At 40.1% G+C, this 22585-nt stretch overlaps 1 protein-coding gene across 1 annotated transcript; it reads right to left on the minus strand.

Moving 5' to 3' along the window:
- Positions 1-236: 236 nt before the first annotated feature.
- jam3b (junctional adhesion molecule 3b) lies at positions 237-22374 on the minus strand. The gene is made up of 9 exons (XM_077592427.1): positions 22208-22374; positions 5454-5522; positions 5259-5372; positions 4582-4734; positions 3482-3684; positions 2480-2579; positions 1565-1694; positions 1430-1484; positions 237-952 (listed from the first exon to the last, which is right to left on the minus strand). The coding sequence occupies exons 1-9, from the start codon at positions 22323-22325 to the stop codon at positions 917-919; spliced, it is 978 nt and encodes a 325-aa protein (XP_077448553.1). The 5' UTR covers positions 22326-22374; the 3' UTR covers positions 237-916.
- Positions 22375-22585: the final 211 nt, after the last annotated feature.

Below are 22585 nucleotides of genomic sequence, written 5' to 3' on the forward strand. Positions count from 1 at the left end.
GGCTCTGGAAGGCTAACTCACCCACCCTGCCAAATTGGTATTGTAATGGTGTAATACTGAAACGCACGGTATGGTATAACAGCAACAGGACAGTCCGATTCAATATATACAGTACAATATGAACAGCGAGCAAAGAAGGACACTTTAAAATGAAGAAACGTACAATGTTTCACAGCATTCGACTGGCACTCTTCAAAACCTCTTTCTAAGACTCAAACAAAACACCGAGCTTGTTTTTTTTTTCCTTTTCATGGTCATACGACAGAACCCGGGCTATCCCAGCGTAGAGAATTCAACATCCCATAACGCCGATCATGAACCGAACAAGTCTGTTTTGGTTAGTCGTTCTTTCCTTCTAAGGTCTAAATGCTTACAGATTGATGCAAAGTGGTTAAAATAAAAATAGGTGAGCCCACAACAAAATAATAATTACAATAACAACAACAACAAAAACACAGTTAGTATTTTACAAATATTTTAAAAAAGTAAACCTCTATCTATAGGCATTTAAAATATATCCCATCAAAAATAGTTTGACAAATTTCAACAGTAGAAAAAAAAAACATAATACAAATGACAAACAATTTGAAGTGTCATGTACGTAGAAATGTTTTATGTTGAAGGTGATAGACCAGGTAATATTTCTTCAAGTGGATTTTCTACATGTTTGTTGGAGGAATCCAATCAAACGGCGGTCCTTTTGTAATGTATATGAGAAGAGTTTGAAAAAAAAAATGGTTCTCCTGTGAGTTCTTGTCACCTTTGGCAAATTTGATGAAAAGATGTACGTATATTTCAGTCACGCCGAGAGCTCAGAGCACCTTCGGCAGTTCCGTGATGAGACGGCTACCATGGCAGCCGTGCGGGTCACTTGCTTCACTTGGCACTTTGCCCATCGTTCTTTACCGCGCCGTGTTCAGATCACGAATGATGATTTATGTCGGAAGTCTCCCTAACGAGAGCGGAGGCGGAAAAGACAATATTTAAAAAGGTCTCGCTTATGTAAAAGGCCTGCCATTACCCGTGTGAGCATTAAAGCACCTCTATGTGGTGCATGCTGGGAGTTTTTCTACATTTCTCATCATCAAATCTGTAAACGTGTGATCACCTCCTAAATTCTTGCCATAGTTTTAATGATCTCAGTGTGAGGACGAGATAAAGTCATAGTTTCTTTGGAGAAAACCTTCTTTTTAAACGTATTTTTTGATATAACCATTCAATGGAATAAAACCATTCACATTAATTGCAAGAAAAAAAGTACGAAATAAGATGCATAGTCATTAAAATGTTCCTGGCCCCCAAATAAATTGCCCAAGCTGTATGCAAATATTACACGGGTTGGCTGAAGCCTCACGAGATCTATTATTTGACATATACTTATATATTTTAGGATTAGCATAATGGAAAATGAATGAATAAATATACGCACCTCATCCTCAGTCCTGACATAGTCTACCCCATCTCCTTTCGCTGGAACCTTATAGCTACGAGACAAAGAGCGTATGGAGATGAATACACGCGTGCAAATGTGTTGTCATTGCGAGAGGATGGGCCGATGACTTACTTGTTCCCAGCCTGGTTTTGACTGGCGAAATAACCTCGCTTATAGGCGCAGCAGATTCCGGCTGATATGCATATGAGTACTACGATCACCACTACCACTCCCATTATAATCCCGACGACGTCAATGTCATCTGTGGGGAGGTAAAAAGATAGTTATGCTACAATGATGTTTGCTTGTGAAAGACAATGAAGGTCATTCCAGAACTGAGAACACGTTCTTAAAATGTTCTTATTTTCTGCTACATTTCAATTGATCATAGATGATCAACTCTTAGCTTAGCTGACATGTCAGTGATACAGGTTTTTGTCCAAGATTTACTTTAATTTGGGATAATCACAGTCACAGGTTTAAACATCTGTACTTGAACATCATAACTTTCAATCTTGACCAAGGGAGAAAAAAAAAGTAAAAAGGTAAAGATCCAAATGATATGATTATGAGTAATCACTATGACCAAATGAACCAAAACAAGGTGTAATGCAACACTGCTATCTTTTGGATAACTTCAGTAACTACGTAACAAGCCGAAAGACAACAATCGTGAACTACGTGATATCCATCTGTGGGATAAAATGACATAAACGCCACTTTAACGGTTTTATTTTAAATTCAATTTGTTCATTAGGGGCACGGGAGAAATATCTCATTTTATGGGGCACTCAGACTTATTTGATATATTCTAAAAAAATGTATTCACAAAGACTCATTTGTCTTAGTTTTTTTTTTGTAGATCTCACAACAATTACATTTGCACAGAAATGACATGTTTTACGATTTAGTGAAGTTTGAAAGGTCGGACATAAAATGTCCTCCAATTCTGGAATGACTGACATACAGTATGTTGTATTGGACAGTAAGAGTAGTTTTCAACTCTTGTAAATGTTTATTGAAAAGCAATGTGGATGCAGCACTTACAGACTTCCATCTTCTGCGCCGCACACTCAGCGTAACCTGCGTCGTTTTTTGCTCGGCAGAAGTACTCGCCAGCATCTTCTTTTCTGACTGAGATAAACTTCTGCATGGGATTACAAAAAAGTAAAAACTCAGCCTTTTGTTTTTGTGAGTATTGATTTTACTTGTCAAACTGAATTAATTAAATATCATTGATCAAGGGTGATATGGCTTGATTGAAAAAACATTTTGGTGAACTGTAGTTTGACTCCACAATGTGCATGTCATTGTGATGTCTTATTTGCTTTCAGGCTCACTTCTGTCCACATATCCCATTAAAGTGCAAACTAATTGAGAAGCCGTCAAACTTTAAACCTTGGGAGTCCTGAAATTCACATTGTAAATACGAAATGTCAATGTTTCGAAATACGGTGGTAACTCTACTTCCCATCCAACTCAAAAAAATTCACTAATCCGAATTTAGGGTGTGAATCTAAATTGGAGTATTTTATAAGAATTACTACCAATTCGATCCAATCCATCACATAGCTCGCTCGTTCCACTGTATCCATTTAACAGTGACTACAGTGCAGGTTGTTTTCCCACCCGCCGGCCGAGCAATAAAAAATGGGATCGAAATAGCCGTCATATTGGGGTGGCGCAGGTGGCCAAGTTCTAACATCTCAACCTCATTGGTTTGTTGCCGCTACTTGAGAATGCAGTCTAAACTTGCTGTGGCTTTCTTTCCACACAAAGGAGGAGGCTGCATTACAGCGTGGCATTTCACATCATAGAGGCCAGCGTAGAAGCTGTCAGGGGAGCCTCGTACTTGCTCGTCCTGAGCAGAGATCTCAAAGTCCGTTGAGGAATGTGCCAGCGAGGACAGCAGATTCCCCACGTGGCTGGAACCCTCCTACGCCATCAACTGTCTACCCGAAATATCTGCCGGGCGTACGGCCACCCTCCCTGCCCCGCCCTCCTGCCATATGCGTGCCCTTGTTCTCACACACGCCCATGCATACTCACCAGAATTCCGCTTTCCGAGTTGAGGGTGTATGAGGAGTTGAAGAACTTTATGCTATTCTTTGGGTCGTCGGGAAGTTCTTCTCTGTTCTTGAACCACTGGTACTGAGACTTGGGGAAACCCTCTTCTTCCAAACAACTCAGCTCGGCTGATTTTCCAAAAGGCACCGATTTGGGGACGTTGCATTTTGGGACAACTGGCTTCACTGTGGTGTTATTTAAAAAAAAAAAATGAATATATTATAACAACACTGCAACATTAGATGAAATGACTGTTATGCTCTATAACTGGACCATCTGAACAACTAGGGTGAGGAAGCTTTTGGACAGAGAGCCATAAACAATTCATATTTTCTAATGTTATTCCTCAGAATTTAAAATGAAAATGTTTGCATTTCTTTGTTGTCATCACACCACTTTTAAAGTGTCTGAACTCTTTTGACAACATTGTTACGCTATGGCTAATCAATGATAATCTGCGTGCAAAAGAGTCATGAAGAAAAATATATAATTAGCGGCAATGGACAACGTCTCAATGGCGCTCCTATTGGTGTGTGTGGGACTCGCCTCTCTTACCCGTGGCGTCTGTTTTTTTTTTACCTCACAGGTTAGCGGAGAGCCATATGAAGCCATCAAAAAGCTGCATGTGGCTCCCGAACCATAAGTTACCAAGCTTTAATATAATAACTTTGTGGTATGTGCTTGTCGTTAAAGGTTGAGACTGGAACATGATTTTTGAGCCTTGCCAAAATACGCGACCGAAACATGTGGCACTTGCTTTCTTTAGCGCTGCGATTCGGAGTAGATGCAGTTTCAGAGGTTTCCCCTTTTAGCCCAGAACATGCCTTTGCAGCTGGCTAGGTCTAGTCTGGTCACAACACATCCTGGCATGTATGCCAAAAGCTTGGAGTGACCTACAACGCGGTGTCATCTTACGGCAACCAAAGTGCCAAATTAACAGGCAAGGTCTCCCTTTTAAGGGCAAAATAATCCGGAATTTATTATTAGCCGGAATTCAGAACAACCTATATTGCTCAGAGTCACTGTTCTTTAAATCCAGAGAGGACAAAATTCAAAAGCACTAGTCCTTTAGCGTGCTGTACCTCGCACAACAAGGTCAATCACAATCTCGTCAAAAGACTTCTGGTCGTCGGCAGCTGTGACCTCACAGCGATATTTTGCCGTGTCCAACCGGGTGGCGTTGGTTATCACTAACGTGGCCGGTTCTCGAATCGCTGCTCGGTTCTCCAAGTCACCTGCACAGTGAAAAGCATCCAGATGAGTACTGGGAATAAAGCGTGGGGTCCGTGTACCTTTTGGCAATTGGCTTTTTTCCTTCTCATTTCAGAAACAGGAAAAGCAAAATTTGCTTTTGTATTGTGGCTCTCAACAAAAGAATGGGGGAAAAAATATTCCGTTTCCTAAAACACGCATCATTTGGTCATTGAATGATGGACCTTTGTCCGACGTTTTGTTATGAGTTTATTTAAGAATCTCCGGGCCGTTAATTGTCATTTGTTTTCAAAGCTTCTGCTGCTTCTGCTGTGTAAATTGTGAATTTTGTTTTTTATTTTCTTACTTGTGATAAATGAACAATCGAAAACAGATAAAGGCTGCAATTCTCAATCAGGACTTTGTATTTGTTGAGCCAAAATAAAAACTGGAAATAGGCTCTGTTTCCATTTTTCATTTTCCAAAATTAGGTAAAAAAAACAAATAGCCAAAAGGTACACATTCTGCGAAATGATTTTGTTTGTCTACGATTATTATTATTTTTTACCTGAAACTTTGTTGTTAAAGTATACATAGCTTGGCCCTTCTTCTTTAATTTTTTTCCACTCAATCCTGGGGTTGTTGGTGGAAATCGAGTCGATCAAGCATGATAATTCAATTTCTACAGAGCAGACAAAAAGACTCAATGTCATAGCGAACAGGTAACACGAGACCATTCCTTTTCAATTTTCAAAGTACTTACTGTCAAACTCATCGGTCCACGGCGAGTTATTGTCTGTCCTCAGCACGACTCCCAACGCGCCAAAGTAGCCTGCAAACCAGAAACGAGGCAATTCAAAATAAGGATTTCCGCCGCATTAATTTTCGTGATAGTAACGATCTCACGCTAATTTGCACAATACCAGCCGACATGCGCCGATGTGCCGTGTTCATTTTAGGGCTATCCTTCGGGACACTGTAGCATATGCTCATCGGAAATATCACAAACTCCCCCGGATGAGATAAATGTCAATCGCAGTGTCAATTAGTGACGTGACAATTAGTGACGTTCTTTGGCCTCGTTTTGTTTTTGTTCATCTTCCATTCTTAGTGGTGTTGGTTGAACTATTGTCTATGTGTGTTAAGAGTGGGGGAGTTGTTTCCATGCCGTGGATAATTGTGCATGGAGGCATGTGCTCTTTCAGGGCAAGCTCACCACGCCAGTAGTTCAACTGACTGCCGAGCCCTGTATTTTGCTTTCCCCTTCTTCGTGAGCCTGATGCTATTGCCTGCGCAGGCCTGCCGGTTGAAAAATACTGGCCTGCGTAGGGAGCGCCAACTGAGTCATCCTGACAGTTTTGAGTCTGCATAAAAATTCATGAAAAACCCCAAAGAAAACACATAAAAGTTATGGCGCTTTCAATGACGGCAGCCAGACTCTCAAGGTCGATACTGCTAATTTATCGGATTAACTAGAGATTGAATTTAAGAATTATGTTCGGGAAAGAAATACAATCTGCAATGCTGCCATATATGTCGGCTCAGCATTAAAAAAAAGAAATTCCGAACTGCTTATCCTCACAATGGTCGCGAGGGGTGCTGAAGCCTATCCCAGCCAACTACGGGCAAAAGGTGGGGGAAGCCCTGAATGGGTGAACGGCCAATCCCAGGCCACAAGGAGACATGGAACAACCAATAATACCTAGAGGTAATTTAGAGTGTTCAACCAGTTATCTTAATATGCATGTTTTTGGGTTGAAACCGGAGTACCCGGAAAAACCCACGCAAGCCCGGGGAGAACATGCAAACTCCACACAGTGAGGACCGACCTGGAATCGAACCCTCAACCCCAGAACTGTGAGGTGGAAAATCTAAGGTGATTAGCCTACAGTAATTTTGGAGATCATGACATGACGACAGCTTGTGTAGGACAAACAGCAGCAACATTAAAAAGTAGGTCACACTTGTACAAAACAACAGAGTCACTTTGGGATTATCATTCTAATTAGAAAAGTCTGAACCCCCTTTCATCTTGTTATATAACGTCAAGGCCTTGGTTATTTCGTTAGGTGTAGTTTTTTTTTATCTTTGCAATTTTCTGGTTTCACAAAATAATAAACAGTAATTCTGAAAATATCTTTTTTTTCCTAAATCTACCACAGTGATTTATTCGTTTTATGTGCCGCTAGAACTGATGAGAGTTGCGACGGTTCTGGGTGCAACCTGAATTACACGTGAATCTTCATTGCGCCGTCGAGTCAACCAACGACCTGTCTGGCTTTAGGGCTATAAAACTTTGCATAGATCGCACCTGGAAATTCAAAATGATTTGACCATGAGTCTGCCTTATTTTGCTATTTCAAAAAGAAACGGGAATGCACATGATTTGCTTTCGCGGCCCACCATAAACCATGTGACGGGCTTTATGCAAGCAGGAAAGAGTGTGAAAAATTCATCATTTAGTTTTCATCTTTGGACTAAAAAGTGTAGTCAGGTGACCCTCTGACCTCAACCCTAATTCGGTGGGTATTAGAACAGATTAGGTGCCTTCGTGAGAGAAAAAGCTTGAGAGCGCTGTCATAAAAACAGCTGTCCAGGAAAACGCATGAGATCCACCCAGTAAAGAATCCATATTTTAGGCTGATACATGTGATGTTCTTATTTTGTACACAGGTAATTTCACAAATCTTTTTGATCTCCATATTCAGTGATTCAAAGGAGACGTTACTCTCTTGATCACAAGATGTGGCTTGTACTTACCCAAATATCTCAATGAGGTTATTTTCAGGTAAAATTACCAGTGGATCTGCTAAGCCTTTAATGACGTATAGTCCTCATTACTTTTAGTCGTGATTTACAGAGCACAGTAGGGGAGTAGGTTGAAGGTAGGGAGGAAAACTTTCTAATTATAGACAACATGACGCAGTATTTATAGTTCTTCGGAAAGCAAGATAAATTGACAGATCCAAGACAGACAATCGCTGACGCAGCCGGGATTAGAGGACTCCCACGAAACTTGATGAAGGCTAAAAATGTTCTGACACTTTGTTTTACGGGTGAGGTGTTGCTCATCGTGCGAGTGTGTATGACGCACACTTCTCTGGTCATAACTGGAGTTATTCTTAACATCCTTATTTTTCAGACTAACCATGCCAAAACCAGATAAAGAGGGCCTTTTATTGATCCCACTAAGTCACGAAAAAGTGGCTAGGGGAAGGCCCCGTGCGCCGTTTTTATTTATTTATTAATTTTTTCCAGAGGTGCATTTCCGACCATATGGGTTAAATTCATTAAATTATTTGTTTTTGACTGTTCTGCTTCAGATCCTGAAAAAAGTTACGGGAATCAACTAATAGCTCAGGGTCAACGTAAACGTCAACACATCATCTTCTGGACAAATCAACAACATTCCCATAACATACCCGCTTGATAGTGTTAAAAGATGTCGACTCCGAATATGATAATTCCATATTTTCACTATTTCTGTGGATTGAATGGAACTTTTTTAAATTCAATGACAGCCAACCATAATGCGAGCAGGCGGGTAAACTGGTAGTAATACCTTTTACAGCCAATTTTCATTATCAGCCTTGACCACAAGGGTCTTTAGTGACCTATATATATATATATATATATATATATATATATATATATATATATATATATATATATATATATATATATATATATATATATATATATATATATATATATATATATATATATTTGTGATCACTATCATTTCTGTGATGTGCCAGGCAACACGGGTCTGTGTTTTTATTTTTAATCTTTCTTCCTGACCCCATCCCTGGCAGAGCATTTTCTTTCTACTAATCTTCTTGTTTAATTTCTTTCTAAACTCCCCTTCCCTGCAGTTTTTACATCAGTGAATAATACAATGAGCTGAGCTTCTTGATTCCTGCACCGGGTAATAATTCCCTCTTTGTTTTGTTGCTCCCTATGGGAAAAGACGCAGTAGTTCACTGCAGCGTTATATGATGAATCCAGAGAGGTGAGGTTGGTATCATAAATAGAAAGGTTCAATTAAGCAACCTAGTGATATTCCCAGGGAAGCCTGCATGCAAAGACGATTCCCACGCCCTCGCTGAAGCATGAACATCAAAGAAGACGCACACACACTTTCACTGACATCAACCAGTTGCTGTTTTCCAACTCCCCATAAAGAGCACACTGCTCATCTACAATCAAATGAGCTGCTGTCATGACCAAATATGGAGCAGTTTGGGATTTTATGTTTTAATCCACGATATTATTCATCCGGCCGAGTACAGTCCGTTCAATAAACATACACAGAAGATTAATTTTCTCTACTCGTCCCGCAACAACAAACAAACAAACAGAAAAAAACACTGTCCATTCCAAATGGACATTACTGCTGTTCTCTGACCACCCTGTCGGAATAAGCACTCACATAACCAAGGTTGCGTCCTCCCACCGATATATTTTCGAACAGTTTATAAAAAATGACAACATGAGATACTGCACGTATCTAAAAATGCCTGACCTTGTTTGAGGTTATCAAAGTGCAGCAGAGGTTTTACCACCTTTTAACATGAGAGGTAAAGAGAGCATGTGCCTCCAGCGACACGTTGCTCGCCATGTGCAAGAACAGTGTGTATCTTGCGGCGCATGTCCTGTATAAATGATTTTTATTAAGTGCTACTCTCTCAATTTAATTCTGGCAAAAAAAAAATCCAACAACTTTATGAACCACAGACACAGACACATTTTTTGGTCATATTCTGTTCAATACAGTTTTCATTTGAACATTTTCTTTGTCAAGTGTGCTGTTGGTAACTCAATGCAAGCTTGTCAACCTGCTGGCTGCTCCTGTATTATTTTTAGTCCAAAATATTGATGCGACATTAACCGTTGACAAGTGTCTTCTTCATTTAAATAAAATATTTAGTAGAATCACTTCTTATAAATATTTCATGTCAACACCATTATGCTGTATGTAAGCATTCCTAAATTAACAGCAGTGGCCACCGAATCTTCTTGTTTTTTTTTTTCTTCTAATGAAGGTGCACAAAAAATGTTTCTATTCTTTTGGGTTACTACTTGACTGATTACTAGACTACTAATAAACTTACCTTTATATTCTTAAAGCCTGAAGAGCACTCTGAAATAACAGATCCAAATTCAGCAGCCAAATTCAAACCATTGCCATATTTCTGACCTCTGTGACCTTTGACCGTTTCTCTTCTCATCATATCACCTACTATGGAAATTTGATTTAAATAGGTTAATCCATTATCAAGTTAATAGGAAGTTCATTTTCTGCCCTCTACGCTCTTTGACCTTTAACCTCATTCAGTGATTCTGGTTCAAATTACGTGCAAGTTTATTTATTCTCCATTTATTTTTAACACAATTATAGACCAATAGAGAGACAAACTGTCATACAGAACCAAGTACATAACCTCTACCTTCCGTAGGTTTGAAAACAATACACTTTTTGGCAGTGCATACATGACTGCTCATTTTATAGAGCACAAAAGGTGAAAGCAGGCCTCAAGCAAATGCATGACCAAAGCAAGAACGAGGCTAGGACAAAACAGTTTGGCGGCAACGTTAACGGCGTTAACAGTTACATCGCTGTCAGCACTTCAACATTTAGTGCCAGTGCTCATTTTGCAGTACTGACCCTAAAAAAGATGAAAAGCCTAATTGGATCCAAGGCAAATGATTTCATCTTAATGCTGGGAGTCTTTATAAAATATGAGCAAAGGGAATTGGTTAAAATTTCCTGAAATTATTTCTAAAACGTATATAGACAGGCAGCCCAGCGGTTGAGTGGATAGTGCTTCAGCCTCACAGTCCTGGGGTCGTGGGTTTGATCCTAGAGCACTCCTCACAGTGTGGAGTTTGCATGTTCTCCGTGGATTTGTGTGGGTTTTCTCTGGGTACTCTGGTTTCATTCCACATTCTAAAAATATGCATGCTATCCTAGCTGGGTTAAACATTCTATGACCTATGATTGGTTGTCCTTTTTTCTCCTTGTGTCCTGTGATTGGCTGGTCACCCATTCAGGGTATCCTACGCCTAGTGCCTGTAGTTGGCTGGGATAGGCCTCAGCACCCCCTGCGACCCTGCTGAGAATAAGTGGTTCAGAAAATGAATGAATGTATTCAGATGCCTTATTAATACGTAATTAAAACATGCATACGCACACTTGGAAACTGTCAGAAAGTGTAAACTACAGCATTCCACGGACTGCGCCCACCAGTGGGGGACATGATAGGATCCCACCTGTTCAAAAAGCGAGTGGGGCAACGCCCTGCCTCCATTTAAATAGCAAGAGTATGACATGACAGACTGATTCATTCATGAAATCATGTGAAGAATCCTGGTGCATTAGTTAATCAGATCCTGGATCAGAGAGACACCAGCGTTGTCACATGCTCCCATCCCAAAAGCAGAAGGACCAATGGAGACCTTTGTTTTGTGGGAGAGTTCTAGACTACAGAAGTGAATAAACACTTGATTAAACAACACAATACATGCTAGGACTGCGACTGTCCAAACTGAGATCACTTTCCCCGACCAAGACAGTCTCTTAAGGCTAGGAAAGTCCATTGTTTGTTTCTTTGGTCTGAACCCAAATGCATTTGGTCCGGATTCTTTTGGTATGCTTCGCTTTTCACATTGCATTTTTGCAAGTGACCTAGAATTTGTCAACAAACCTGGGCAAACATCATCCAATCAGCAGCCTTTAGAAAATATAATGCCCTGAAACACATTGAACGTATTCAACACAAGAATTGCCCTCGCGTAAAACTGCCTATGCGTGGGAACATTGCCTTAGCGTTAATTTTTCAACATCGGCAACACCATTTTTTCTATTTTAGTCCTCTCTCTGCAAGCCCTGTTATGATTGCTAATAAGCATAACTAAAGAACTCCTATGATGGCAGGTCAGCTCTAAATTTAGACCATCAGCACCAGTGTGAGTCTCTGCAGGCTGTTAATTGGAGTCTGCGCGAAGGACAAAGTTTTGAGCCTTTCGAAGCGTTTCCGACAAATTTATTGATGAAATAAATAGCTGATGAAGTTGAACCAAAATCTGACGCTTGCAGGAGACAGCGAAAGCCTTGTCAAAACACATTCGGGCACCAGGCCAAAAGGGCGAGCGGGCCTCCCCTGGCGCAGCAATTGAGTTATGCGAACAATTTGACGTGCCACACATGTTGGGTGTCCACATGAATCGAAGAGCACCACGCCATCAGATTGAGGAAGCTCTCTCTACCATAGGCTTGTTTGGGGGTGAGATAGTGATTGAACTCACAGCAATAGTTTCTCATGCCACATTTAATTCGTGACTGCTATGGTAAAAATTGGTGCTCAATCGCACCACCTCAGTGCCAGAATTAGCTCCTCGCCACCACACTGCACAGATGGCCTCCCTCGCGCTCATTACAAATGCTTCACATTCTAGTCCGGGCTGCCTGACCCCTTTCTTAATCCTCATTAGGAAAGCAATTTCCAGGCAGGCCTTTTTTCAGCATGATAAAAACACATTTGTGTGAATGCGACATTGTGTTATGGGAAATATTGCATCACTCCCAAGTTTCACTCACTGGTCTGACATGAAACTTGTGTCAGATTATAGATCATATTTTGCTGCTAAGACTCTATTAGCACATATTGCTGTGTGCAGTTTTTTTTAAAGTTTCTCAATAACAAATATTTTCTTTCCCAGAGTGCCTTAAAAGCCTGGCGGGCCACCAGAGCTCTACTGTCAGCACAAAAAAGGAGTAAGAGAAAGATTTTTTTTTAATAGAACTATTTTTGTTTTAAATTTAAATTATAATGTTTTACATTTATGTTCATTCATGACGGCCGGTTGGAGGAGTGGTTAATCCACCAGCCTCACAGTTTTAGGGTCTAGGGTTCAATCCCAGGTAGGTCCTCACCATGTGGACTTTGCATGCTACCCTACAGTTGGCTGGAATAGGCTCCAACACCCCCCCATGACCCTTGTGAAAATAATTGGTACAGAAATTGAATGAATATTAATTTAGTGGATGCACTTGATCTACTTTATATTCCAGTCCATAATAATAAAGACCATAAAGCCAAAACCATGCATATCAGTTAATTTGTATTATTTGCACATTGACATGTCCATAGTAGAGCCACTGACTGATTGTAGAGAGCTACCATGAGGGAACGCCCAGCTGATCACGAGACAAAACATGCACAAAAGCACGTAACATGTTGATTTAGCAGGTATAAAATGCTTAATCTGCCTCACTTCCTGCATGGTTCACTGACGCCCGTTAGGGGTAATCTGAAAGGGCGCTCTTTTTGTTCCACAGCCAATGGGCACACAACAACTTTTCACAGAAGTGTGCTGACTTTTAATTCTCTTTTCATTAGTTGTGCATTCTGGCTCCATTAGATTCTTAGCTCATTGTTTTAGGTCGCTTGAAAATAGCAGTTATGTACTATAATTGCATTCAAACATTTAAAACTGCCAAATGTGAGACCGACGCACCAACCACTCACCATCTGGGCCGTCTCAAAAGCATATTCTAAACACTAATTGTGAGCTAACGTGTTTATTCCAATGGATACAACTCATGATTAACTAATTGCACATAAGGACAATTAATATAAAAACTGGCAAAACCCAACCAATTCTCCACCAACCAATTATTTATAATTAACCATAATCATACTCGGTGCCACTTGAAAACAGGGTTGGAATACTCCAACATTCCAATGAAATAAACTTAATTGTTAAGGAAACAACTGGACTAAATCAAGTGTGTCGTTTCAAAATGCAGTCGGTCCCCTCAAACAACAAATGTGCATACAAAGATTTAAATAGTAAATAGTTTGTGAAGGCTTGCTGAGTTGGGGAATAGGGAATGTAACTTTAACAACAGCTGGGAAAGGAAACCATCTGAGGCTTCCAGTGATGCACACCCACCCCCCCAAAAACCCACGCTCCCTGAAGCCGTGCTTCTATCACCTGCTCCGAGCGGAATCCTTGTAGGTTTCCGTGGGACACGCAAGACAAGAGCATTGGTCAGCCAACCTGCCGTAGCATGCCATTGGTCCGTTTTCCAGCTGCAAGTGCAATGCGAATAATGCTCCCACGTGTCGTTTCACAGTTATGTACGTAAACTCTACGGACAAATTGTTGTGGTGAGCAATTGACATGTCAACCATGTGACAGCTGACAACCATAGCCAATTGAATTCAGTGGATTTTAGGGGGACAAATTTGAAGACTCCTTATACGGCACGGACAGAGAATTGTCATAAAAAAAGAAATAAGACCCGTTTTCTTCTAAAGTATTGGGTCTTGATTTAGTTCTTTGTGTCACATTATATACAATGCCACCTAAAAGTTGATATGGCGAAAAAATGACTTAATATCCTCAGTTGGACTGTAATGGGCCTTTCAAGACTATTATGACAGTATGGAATTCTTTGAGTGTGTGCTCAACATGCCTAACCCAAAAAGCCATGAGTAACACTAAATGTAAAAATATGTTCTCAATCTTTTTGCAGGCCAACCATTTGTTTGGATCCCAGAAGATTGTGACAGCTCCTCCTACACAAAGAATGAAACCACACTCTACCAAAGCAAGTTATTCACAGGTGTAGAAACAAATGATATGCTTTTTTTATCCAGAGATAAAACTGTTCAGTTGGTCAGTTTCGCATGAGTAAGCCTTGGGGAGCAAAGGCGGGATTGCGGGGGTGGGCCTGAAATCATTTCAAATACCCATGTGGGCTGTATGGTCATTCATTAATTCAATTTGATGTTGTATCCCTATATTATGAATATTTGAGGTGATGGGAGGTCCATGATAATAATCTGTTGTGATAAATAAGGTTCTCGGAGGAATCGTTCGTCTCCCTGCTGTAGACCAATTTTTAAAGTCCTATATTTACGCTTTGCTAATGACCGTGGAATTCATGTTGATGTCTCAATGTCTTGTGAGAGGAAATGGCATTTTCGATAACATGGTCGTTTGGACAATTACTCCAAATTACAGGATATGAAGTGTATTCTTTGGAATTGATTTGCAACAACGACAATTATAACATGAAAAATAGAAAAATGACATCAATTCAGAGTTCCTTTTACTTTTCCTGTCTTTTCGGTCAAGTTCTTTTGCTCGGGTCTAGTTTATTACAGCGATGACACGTGCTAAACTGATGAACGCAGGCCAGGGAAACCCACCCAAATAGCTTCCCTTTTCACTTTTGGTTTCTATGACAGAAAGCAAGCAAACCCACATGCAAAGCCCCGCATTCTATTAGAGCTCAGACAGAGGCCAGCCACCATGCTACAAACGCATCGCCTATGTCTGGCATCCTGACAACTATTTCAGGCACTTACTTACCCCAAAGTATGCGCTCACACACACACACATACATGCACACACACCCACAAAGCGGCATGTGAGCTTCTACTCATGCGTGAGATCCAGCACAGCCTAAAAGGCACCCACACCATTCAAAGTGCAGGTGATGTTTCCTGACAGAATTAGGAAAGTCCTTAAGAATTTATTTCTGTTTAATTCAACACGTCTGTGAATGGAAGATTTGTTTTTCCCAGAACTTACAATAAAATATGTGCCAATGAAAAAGATGTTTAAGGGGCTAATGGTCTCGTTTTGTTCATAACATCAATCATTTGACCAAAAAATCAAATGGTACACCAAAAACAGCTTCCCTCCTAAATAATAGTTGTCCTACAAGAATCAGCTCTGGAGAAAAAACACAATGCTAAACTATAAATGGATTGATGACAAATATGTACTGGAGTAACATAAAATAAAACAGTTTCAGTAAATTATAAAAATGACTCACTCAACCCTTAAATCACTATCATTCATTTTCAGATCAGATTTTTTTTACCCATATTATTCTCATGCATGTTCAATTTACTCAATGTTTTTAATTATTATCAGAAAGCCCTATTTGACTTTGTGTTTTTAAGATAGAAAATATCGGGAGTCTAGTCTGGATGCCTCCAAAAATGCAGTGAGAGATATTTGTTGTGACTCAAAACCCAAAATAAGTCCAGACTGAGGAGCATTAAATGTCAAAACATGTTTTTTGTTAACCCTCTAGTTCAATAAAAGCAAGAACCAAAGCTCGGTCACAGCCCTCCCCAGTCAGTCCTTCACTGTTTAAAACTCCCAGAGTTACATAAACCTATCATTGGTTGCTCACTTCTTCCATCATATGTGATCATTGCTCAACAGTGCATCTTTTAGCACAAACAGAAGCTGGCATCTGGTATCCATGACGTAGAAAATACTGTCAAACACATTTGGAAATCCAATGAGGTTATAAATCTGAGCAAAATTCGAACTATTGGCATCAATTCTGCTCTGCTTGGCCGTGCCATGACACAGTCATTTGTACGCTGGCATAATTCGATAAACTCAAATTAATTTGAGACGTTACTACAATAAAATACGGTTAGGCTTATTATGGCTCTTGGACACAGACTCGCTCACGGACACACGTATCCATGAATATCCGCATCTCTAATAAGTGATTTAAATGTGATTTGCGCATCATGCCTTACCCCAAGCACTGAACTAGACTGTCATTGCCAAGTGTGGATGTACTGAGTCATTCATTTGTGCAATGAAGTCAGCGATGATGCTTTGAACATAGAATTTATGCCTCCAAGGATTTTTCTGGCAATGCTGGTATCAAATAAATTATAGATGTATCAAAGAATCATGAATATAAATAAAGAAAACCATCCTAAATAAACAAATACAATATTTAGCTTGATTATGTTGCCAAAAAAATCCATTGATTCCAAATTAATTAATTTGGGAAAAATTAAATTGTATGGTTGTCACAGTACGCACAAGGTGTTTTATTTTTATAATTAAAGACAATTACAAACACCTGAGGCTATTAAAGTGTTAATGCAATGTTTTTCCTTTCAATTTTATTCATTATTATTATCATGACAGGATTTTAAGTGTTTAGTTGTAAAGAGCCAGCTTTTAGATATAATATTTATATATTTTTTATAAATGGATTAAAAGAACTGGATTAAAATCCCTGAATATTCAGTTTTTATAGATCTAAAACAATGTTTATTTTAGCTTTTTTATATATTTTTAGATTTTACAAAATGATTTTTGAACTAAAAACACAGAAAAAAATTGATTAAAAAATTGCAATTATTGATTTAGAAGGGGGAAAATCAGGAAATTTAATATACATATATACTCTTCATTTTAATTTGATCCTAAAACAGAAAGTCGGCACCTATGATTTATTTTTCCGTGCCACACAAAATGATGTGGCGGGCCAGATTTGGCCCCCGGGCCGCCACTTTGCTCTATATGCTATTTGACTCGTTGGCAGGACTAACACTGATCTTAATTTATTGACAGAATATCATGGCCCCTGCGAGAAAAAAACACTATAGAAAATTAATTAATAGACAAAAAAGGCTTGTGGAAAGTCTTTCTCCAGAAGAATTAGTAGTTAACAAAAGATTCCTGTTCCAGGTGGACCCAGAGGTTTGGAATAAACATAGGACGAACACCTGAGCTTGTCAGAGGTCAGCTTTGTAGCTATTTCTAGACAGTAAATGCCCTTTTCTTTACAGCCCAGTGAACTAAAGATGACTCCTGAGCATTATATGGTTATGACTGCGTCAGTGTGAAAGACTTTGGGACAACGATAGCTAACGTCAGTCCAGTTTGTGGCCTGAGATTGTTGTTAATGAGACAGCTAATGAGTTTATTAACTTACAACATCCCAATGTTTTATCAATGGTGGCCTCATTTGACCTATCGATGTATTTGGTAAACACGAGCGGAATAACTTCCCTCTAAAGACCACGTGGACTCGGTTATGTATCATGAAATGGGAAGCCATGTATGCGCTGGGGAATCTTCCAAATTGTCCTATTGCTCATGTGGCCTACATATCAATTGTGGCCTACATATCGATCGATTATGCTCTATCAAAAAAAAAGGAAAAATAAAAAGTGAATGCCAGCTGGATTTTAGGAAAGAGGAATCAGTCCAACTTGTTATCCTAATGAAAGCTATTTTAATCTTATTTTTTTGTCATACCAATGATATTGACTAGTTATTTTTATTTTGTTGTTTATGGCTTTGCACTCATTGCGCTTCTTGAAATTGGAAACAAGAACCCTCTTGTGCCACTTGTGGAACAGGAATGATTACCCGAGGATGACTGACGACTTGAAATAAATCAGATTATTTTACAAATACCGAGCCAAACAAGATATCGCCTTAGCACATTAACAATATACTGTACAATGATAATGAAGATCTTCAACTTGAAAGTTTAGAAAAACTACGCAACAAAGATTTAATGGCTTAATTTCCAAATTCCGTGATTCAAAGATGAAAAAAAATGAAATGAAACTGTTTCTTTCCAACATTGCTTGGTGTATAAAATGGGAATTAAATACCATGACAACATTGAAAATGAAAACAATGATAACATTGTCTGGTGTACCCAATGGGAATGAAATACTATGATCAAATCGGGACACTATTCAGTCCTTCTCTGTGTCAAGTTAAAAAAATTGTTTTCCTCAGAATATTCACCATAACACTAGCACGGTTTTCCAATATCTTCTTCATCTGGTTGTGCGTTCTCCAAAACTATTCTTCTATGGAAGCGAACTCGTCAACAGGGCTCCCTTTTATCTTTCAGGCAAACAGGTGGCTAAGTTGGTTGCAGATAATGAAGGAGGTTTTCAGGCTCCATGTGTTTTCAATTTGGAATGTTGCATTTGCTTACATGGACAGTCAGGTTTGGGAGGAACGCTGTAGATATTTCGGGTGACGGCTGCCTGCGCCACTGCTTGAAAACACCTCCACCCACTCCTGCTCAGCTGTTTCATGCAATTCCAGAGTAAGCAGCGACATGACACATTCACATTAGACTGCGTCAGGGCCACAACGGAACAATATTTCGAACGGACCGATTTACGCCATCAGTCGCCGATCGATCAACAACTTTAAGAAAATTTGGGAGAACCGTCCCCTGAAACGAGAAGTCCCCCAAAGCCATTCCTTTCTCGCTTTGACATCTGAGCCGAGAGCAAAACATTCATATTCCACCTCCGACTCCCTCTCAGAGCTTTCTGATGTGAACAACTCTGGACTTGTAACACACAAGTACACAACACCAAGGGAGTTCTTGCTGTTTGTCTGCTTGTCTTGTCAATTTACACGATTGAAGTCAAATGTCAAACTCTATGCCCATAGCTGGCAGTACGTGCCATTCAGAGTGTTCTCCAAACATTTGCTCACAAGCTTTGGGTGGGTCAGGAAACATCTGACAACAGCTCCTAAGGGAAGGACTATCAGCAGTTATCTTGGTGTATATTGACTCCAATCTTGCCAAAAGGCTGCACCCTACATGCCCAACAATGAGAGAAGCATTGACCCTAGATTCTAATTCCAACAATTGCTGTCAGAGTGTGCTGGGTTGCAGCATCCTGACAAGAAACCCCCTTATGTGTAAGTTTGAGAGCGTTCAGAGCCTCGGTGCGGGATGATTTAAAAATATATATATCAGTAAAGTTCATCAAAACAACCATCCAGTAAATCACTTTTCAATTACCTTATCGTTACGATACAGCGATGACTCCAACTAGAATTAGCTCTTAGCTGGGAGCGAAAACAAAGATAAAGCAGAGTCATGCATGCAGCAATTGTCTGGGAATGCTCAAATGCTACTGTTTAAGAGTTTAGTTTTAAAAAACTAACAATCCTCTTCGCAAATTCATCGATCAAACTGTTTTTAAACAATATATGTTGATATTTAAAGGGTTGGAGTCAAATTTGAAATATTGCACTCAAGATTTGCATTTGGATCAACACTGATCCCCTTTAAGTATCTTCAGGGTTCCCACATATTTTTATTTCAATATTTGGCATGGATACTTACAGCATTATTTCTTTGGAATAACAGCAATGGAATGGCTTCGATGAAGCCAACAATGTAAAATGTCAATGCATTCCATTAGGTCAGATTGGAAAGTCTGCACTTAAAATAACAATGGCTTGTGTTTTCGGCTCCGTTGACAGATGACTAGGATGATATTTCCAGCTATGTTCGGTCACGTTGGCTTTAGCCTTCACTTGGAATAGCTGAGCTTATATATTACATTAAAAAAGATAGCAGTCCATACAACGTGATCGCCAATTACAAAGGAAAACCTAAAAGCACTATGAAAACAGCAACACACTAATATAGAACACGATTGGGTAGCCTGGAAGGGTCAGACAACATTTTGATCAAGTGCACTACAGAAAATAATACTAAAAACGTAAAGAATAGCCAATACATTCAAGGAGAAGGCGGAATCTTTTACATTTGTAAATAGCAGTCCTTTAGATTCTTTGAGCTGTCATAGGACACTTCTCTGTCTTTTTTAGTAAAAGAAAGGCAAGCAAAATTATAAGCAGTGTGGCTCCAAAATTAAGCGTATTTCAATTAGTTGTCTTACCATGACCAATCAGTGCCTATTAGTATTTTTTTAACCCAGCCTTTAGCCAGCTTCAATCAATCCAGATTTACGCTGATTCTCAAGACGCAAGCAGTTCTGGCTCTGAGCCAGTTGACCACATGGCTAAGCCCCTGTCCAAGGAAGACAAAAGAAATTCTTAATTCTTCACCAGCTCAGTGCTCCCTCTGAAAATGTCAATTGTGTTCCTGCCATGCTGGGTCACTGATTTGCGAGGGGGAAACACGATTAAAAGTACTGACTAACACCCCTCAGTCTTAAATAATAACAGTGTACTGTAAATAGTAGAAAAACACAACTTTAAAAGGGTCCACTGGAATTACCATTTAAACATCAATACACATGAACTATCTCTGGAGGTTCTCATGTCTGTACTTGGCTATTTTAGGCACACTCACGACTCCAAACTCGGGTCCAAAGGTATCGGAGAGAGATACAAAAAGTTTCAAACCGTATCTGTGAGGTTTAAAAGGGAAACTTTTGTATTGTTTCCCTGAGGACAGAGAAGCTAAAAGTAAAACACATGCAGGGAACTTATTAAATCGGACTCAAAGACAAAAGCTCCCTTTAACCAGACACACCTCAGCAACAAGTTGCTCGTGTTACAATGAGTCATTTCATCCATGAGTCTATCCATTTTTTTACTATGATGTTTTCTTCCAAGATGGTTGATGACCTTATGGTGCAAAGGAACTTATCATCTGCTACAATCCATTTGTCCATCAATACATGGTTGCCGGCCCGGCGGCTTAGTCGTTAGCAAGTCGGCCTCACAGTGGGGGTCCTGGGTTCAAATCCAGGTCGGTCCACCTGTGTGGAGTTTGCATGTTTCCTGCGTGGCTTTTCTCTGGGTACTCCGGTTTCCTCCCACATTCCAAAAAACATGCATGGTAGGCTGATTGGACACTCTAAATTGCCCCTAGGTATGCGTTTGTGCGTGAATGTTTGTTTGTCTCCTTGTGCCCTGCGATTGGCTGGCCACCAATTCAGGGTGTCACCCGCCTCGTGCCCAAAGGCAGCTGGGATAGGCTCCAGCACCCCTCTCCCGTGACCCTAGTGAGGATAAAGCGGTTCAGAAAATGAAATGAAAGAAAAATGTAAAAAAAAACAATCCCATTAATACTCATTGAAAGCTTTCAGATACTTTTTGTACTTGAAAAGTGTTGAAATGACTAAAAAAGAGCCCTCATTTTCATGTATCTTGACTTTTAAATTGTGAGTATGGCTTTTAAGGAATAACATTTGAAAATAAGAATAGTTTCTGACCAAAAGAACCCCGATTTAGTGCTTGCCTACGCGCGTGTGACGTGTGTGCTCATCGCTCGCCTCCACAGGTGTGTATTGTTATAAAATGGTAATAACATGGTCAGTTCGCTCGCTAGTTTATGCAGGAGGAAGGGCCAGAAATGGGGGTCGAGGACAGTGGTCTGACTCCTCCCGCGGACCAGGCTGCATTATTCAGCCGGCAGGAAAAACCGTTATCTCGCATCAGTACTTCGAACATCCCCGCAGCCACGCTAAATAGTTAACAGTCATGTTTATTTAATTCACGAGCACCGATGCGTCTTTTACAAGTTAAAAGACAAACTTTATTGAAAAAAGTAAGCATGGAAAACATTGCGCGCACAAAATCTGATGACAGCGCATTGCGAACGCGGATAAACATAGTAAATAAGGCGAACTGGCCAAAGCTGATTTGAACCACTTTAAGCGCTTTCTTCCTATTCTTATTGTAAAAAAATCACATTTCATTGTGATATAATAAAAGGAAAATAGGTCTGTCTTCTGAAAAGAGCCATCCGCTTAGTTTTTTGTTCCTTTTTGACGGACCTCACTTTTAAAACGGGGCTCTATTTTATGTTCCCCGCTGAAATCTATTCACATGCAAACAGAAGTAGAAGTAAAGTCCACTTAACTGTGGTGATCCTCGGTGGCAAAGGGGAAAATGGAAGCCTACTGTGTGGATTTGAGTACTTACAGTGAGTTGAGAGGAGAGTCATGAACCAAGCTAGACGTGCGCTCGCCATCTTGGAGTCGATGCAATAGTCGCTCTGTCCGTCGGTACATGCGCAAAGTAGCCTAAACAGATTTGGCATGGGATTGACAACAGAGAAAGAGAGCGGTACAGATACTCGAGGGGGAGAGAGAGGGGGTGAGAGAGAGGGAGAGGGAGAGAGAGAGGGAGAGAGAGAGAGAGAGAGAGAGAGAGAGAGAGAGAGAGAGAGAGAGAGAGAGAGAGAGAGGGAGAGAGAGAGAGAGAGAGGGGGAGAGAAAGAGAGAGGGGGGTGAGAGAGAGATAGAGAGAGGGGGGTGAGAGGGAGAGAGAGAGAGAGAGAGAGAGAGAGGGAGGGAGGGA

Source organism: Stigmatopora argus, chromosome 22 (assembly GCF_051989625.1).
Source record: "Stigmatopora argus isolate UIUO_Sarg chromosome 22, RoL_Sarg_1.0, whole genome shotgun sequence".
NCBI lineage: Eukaryota > Metazoa > Chordata > Actinopteri > Syngnathiformes > Syngnathidae > Stigmatopora > Stigmatopora argus.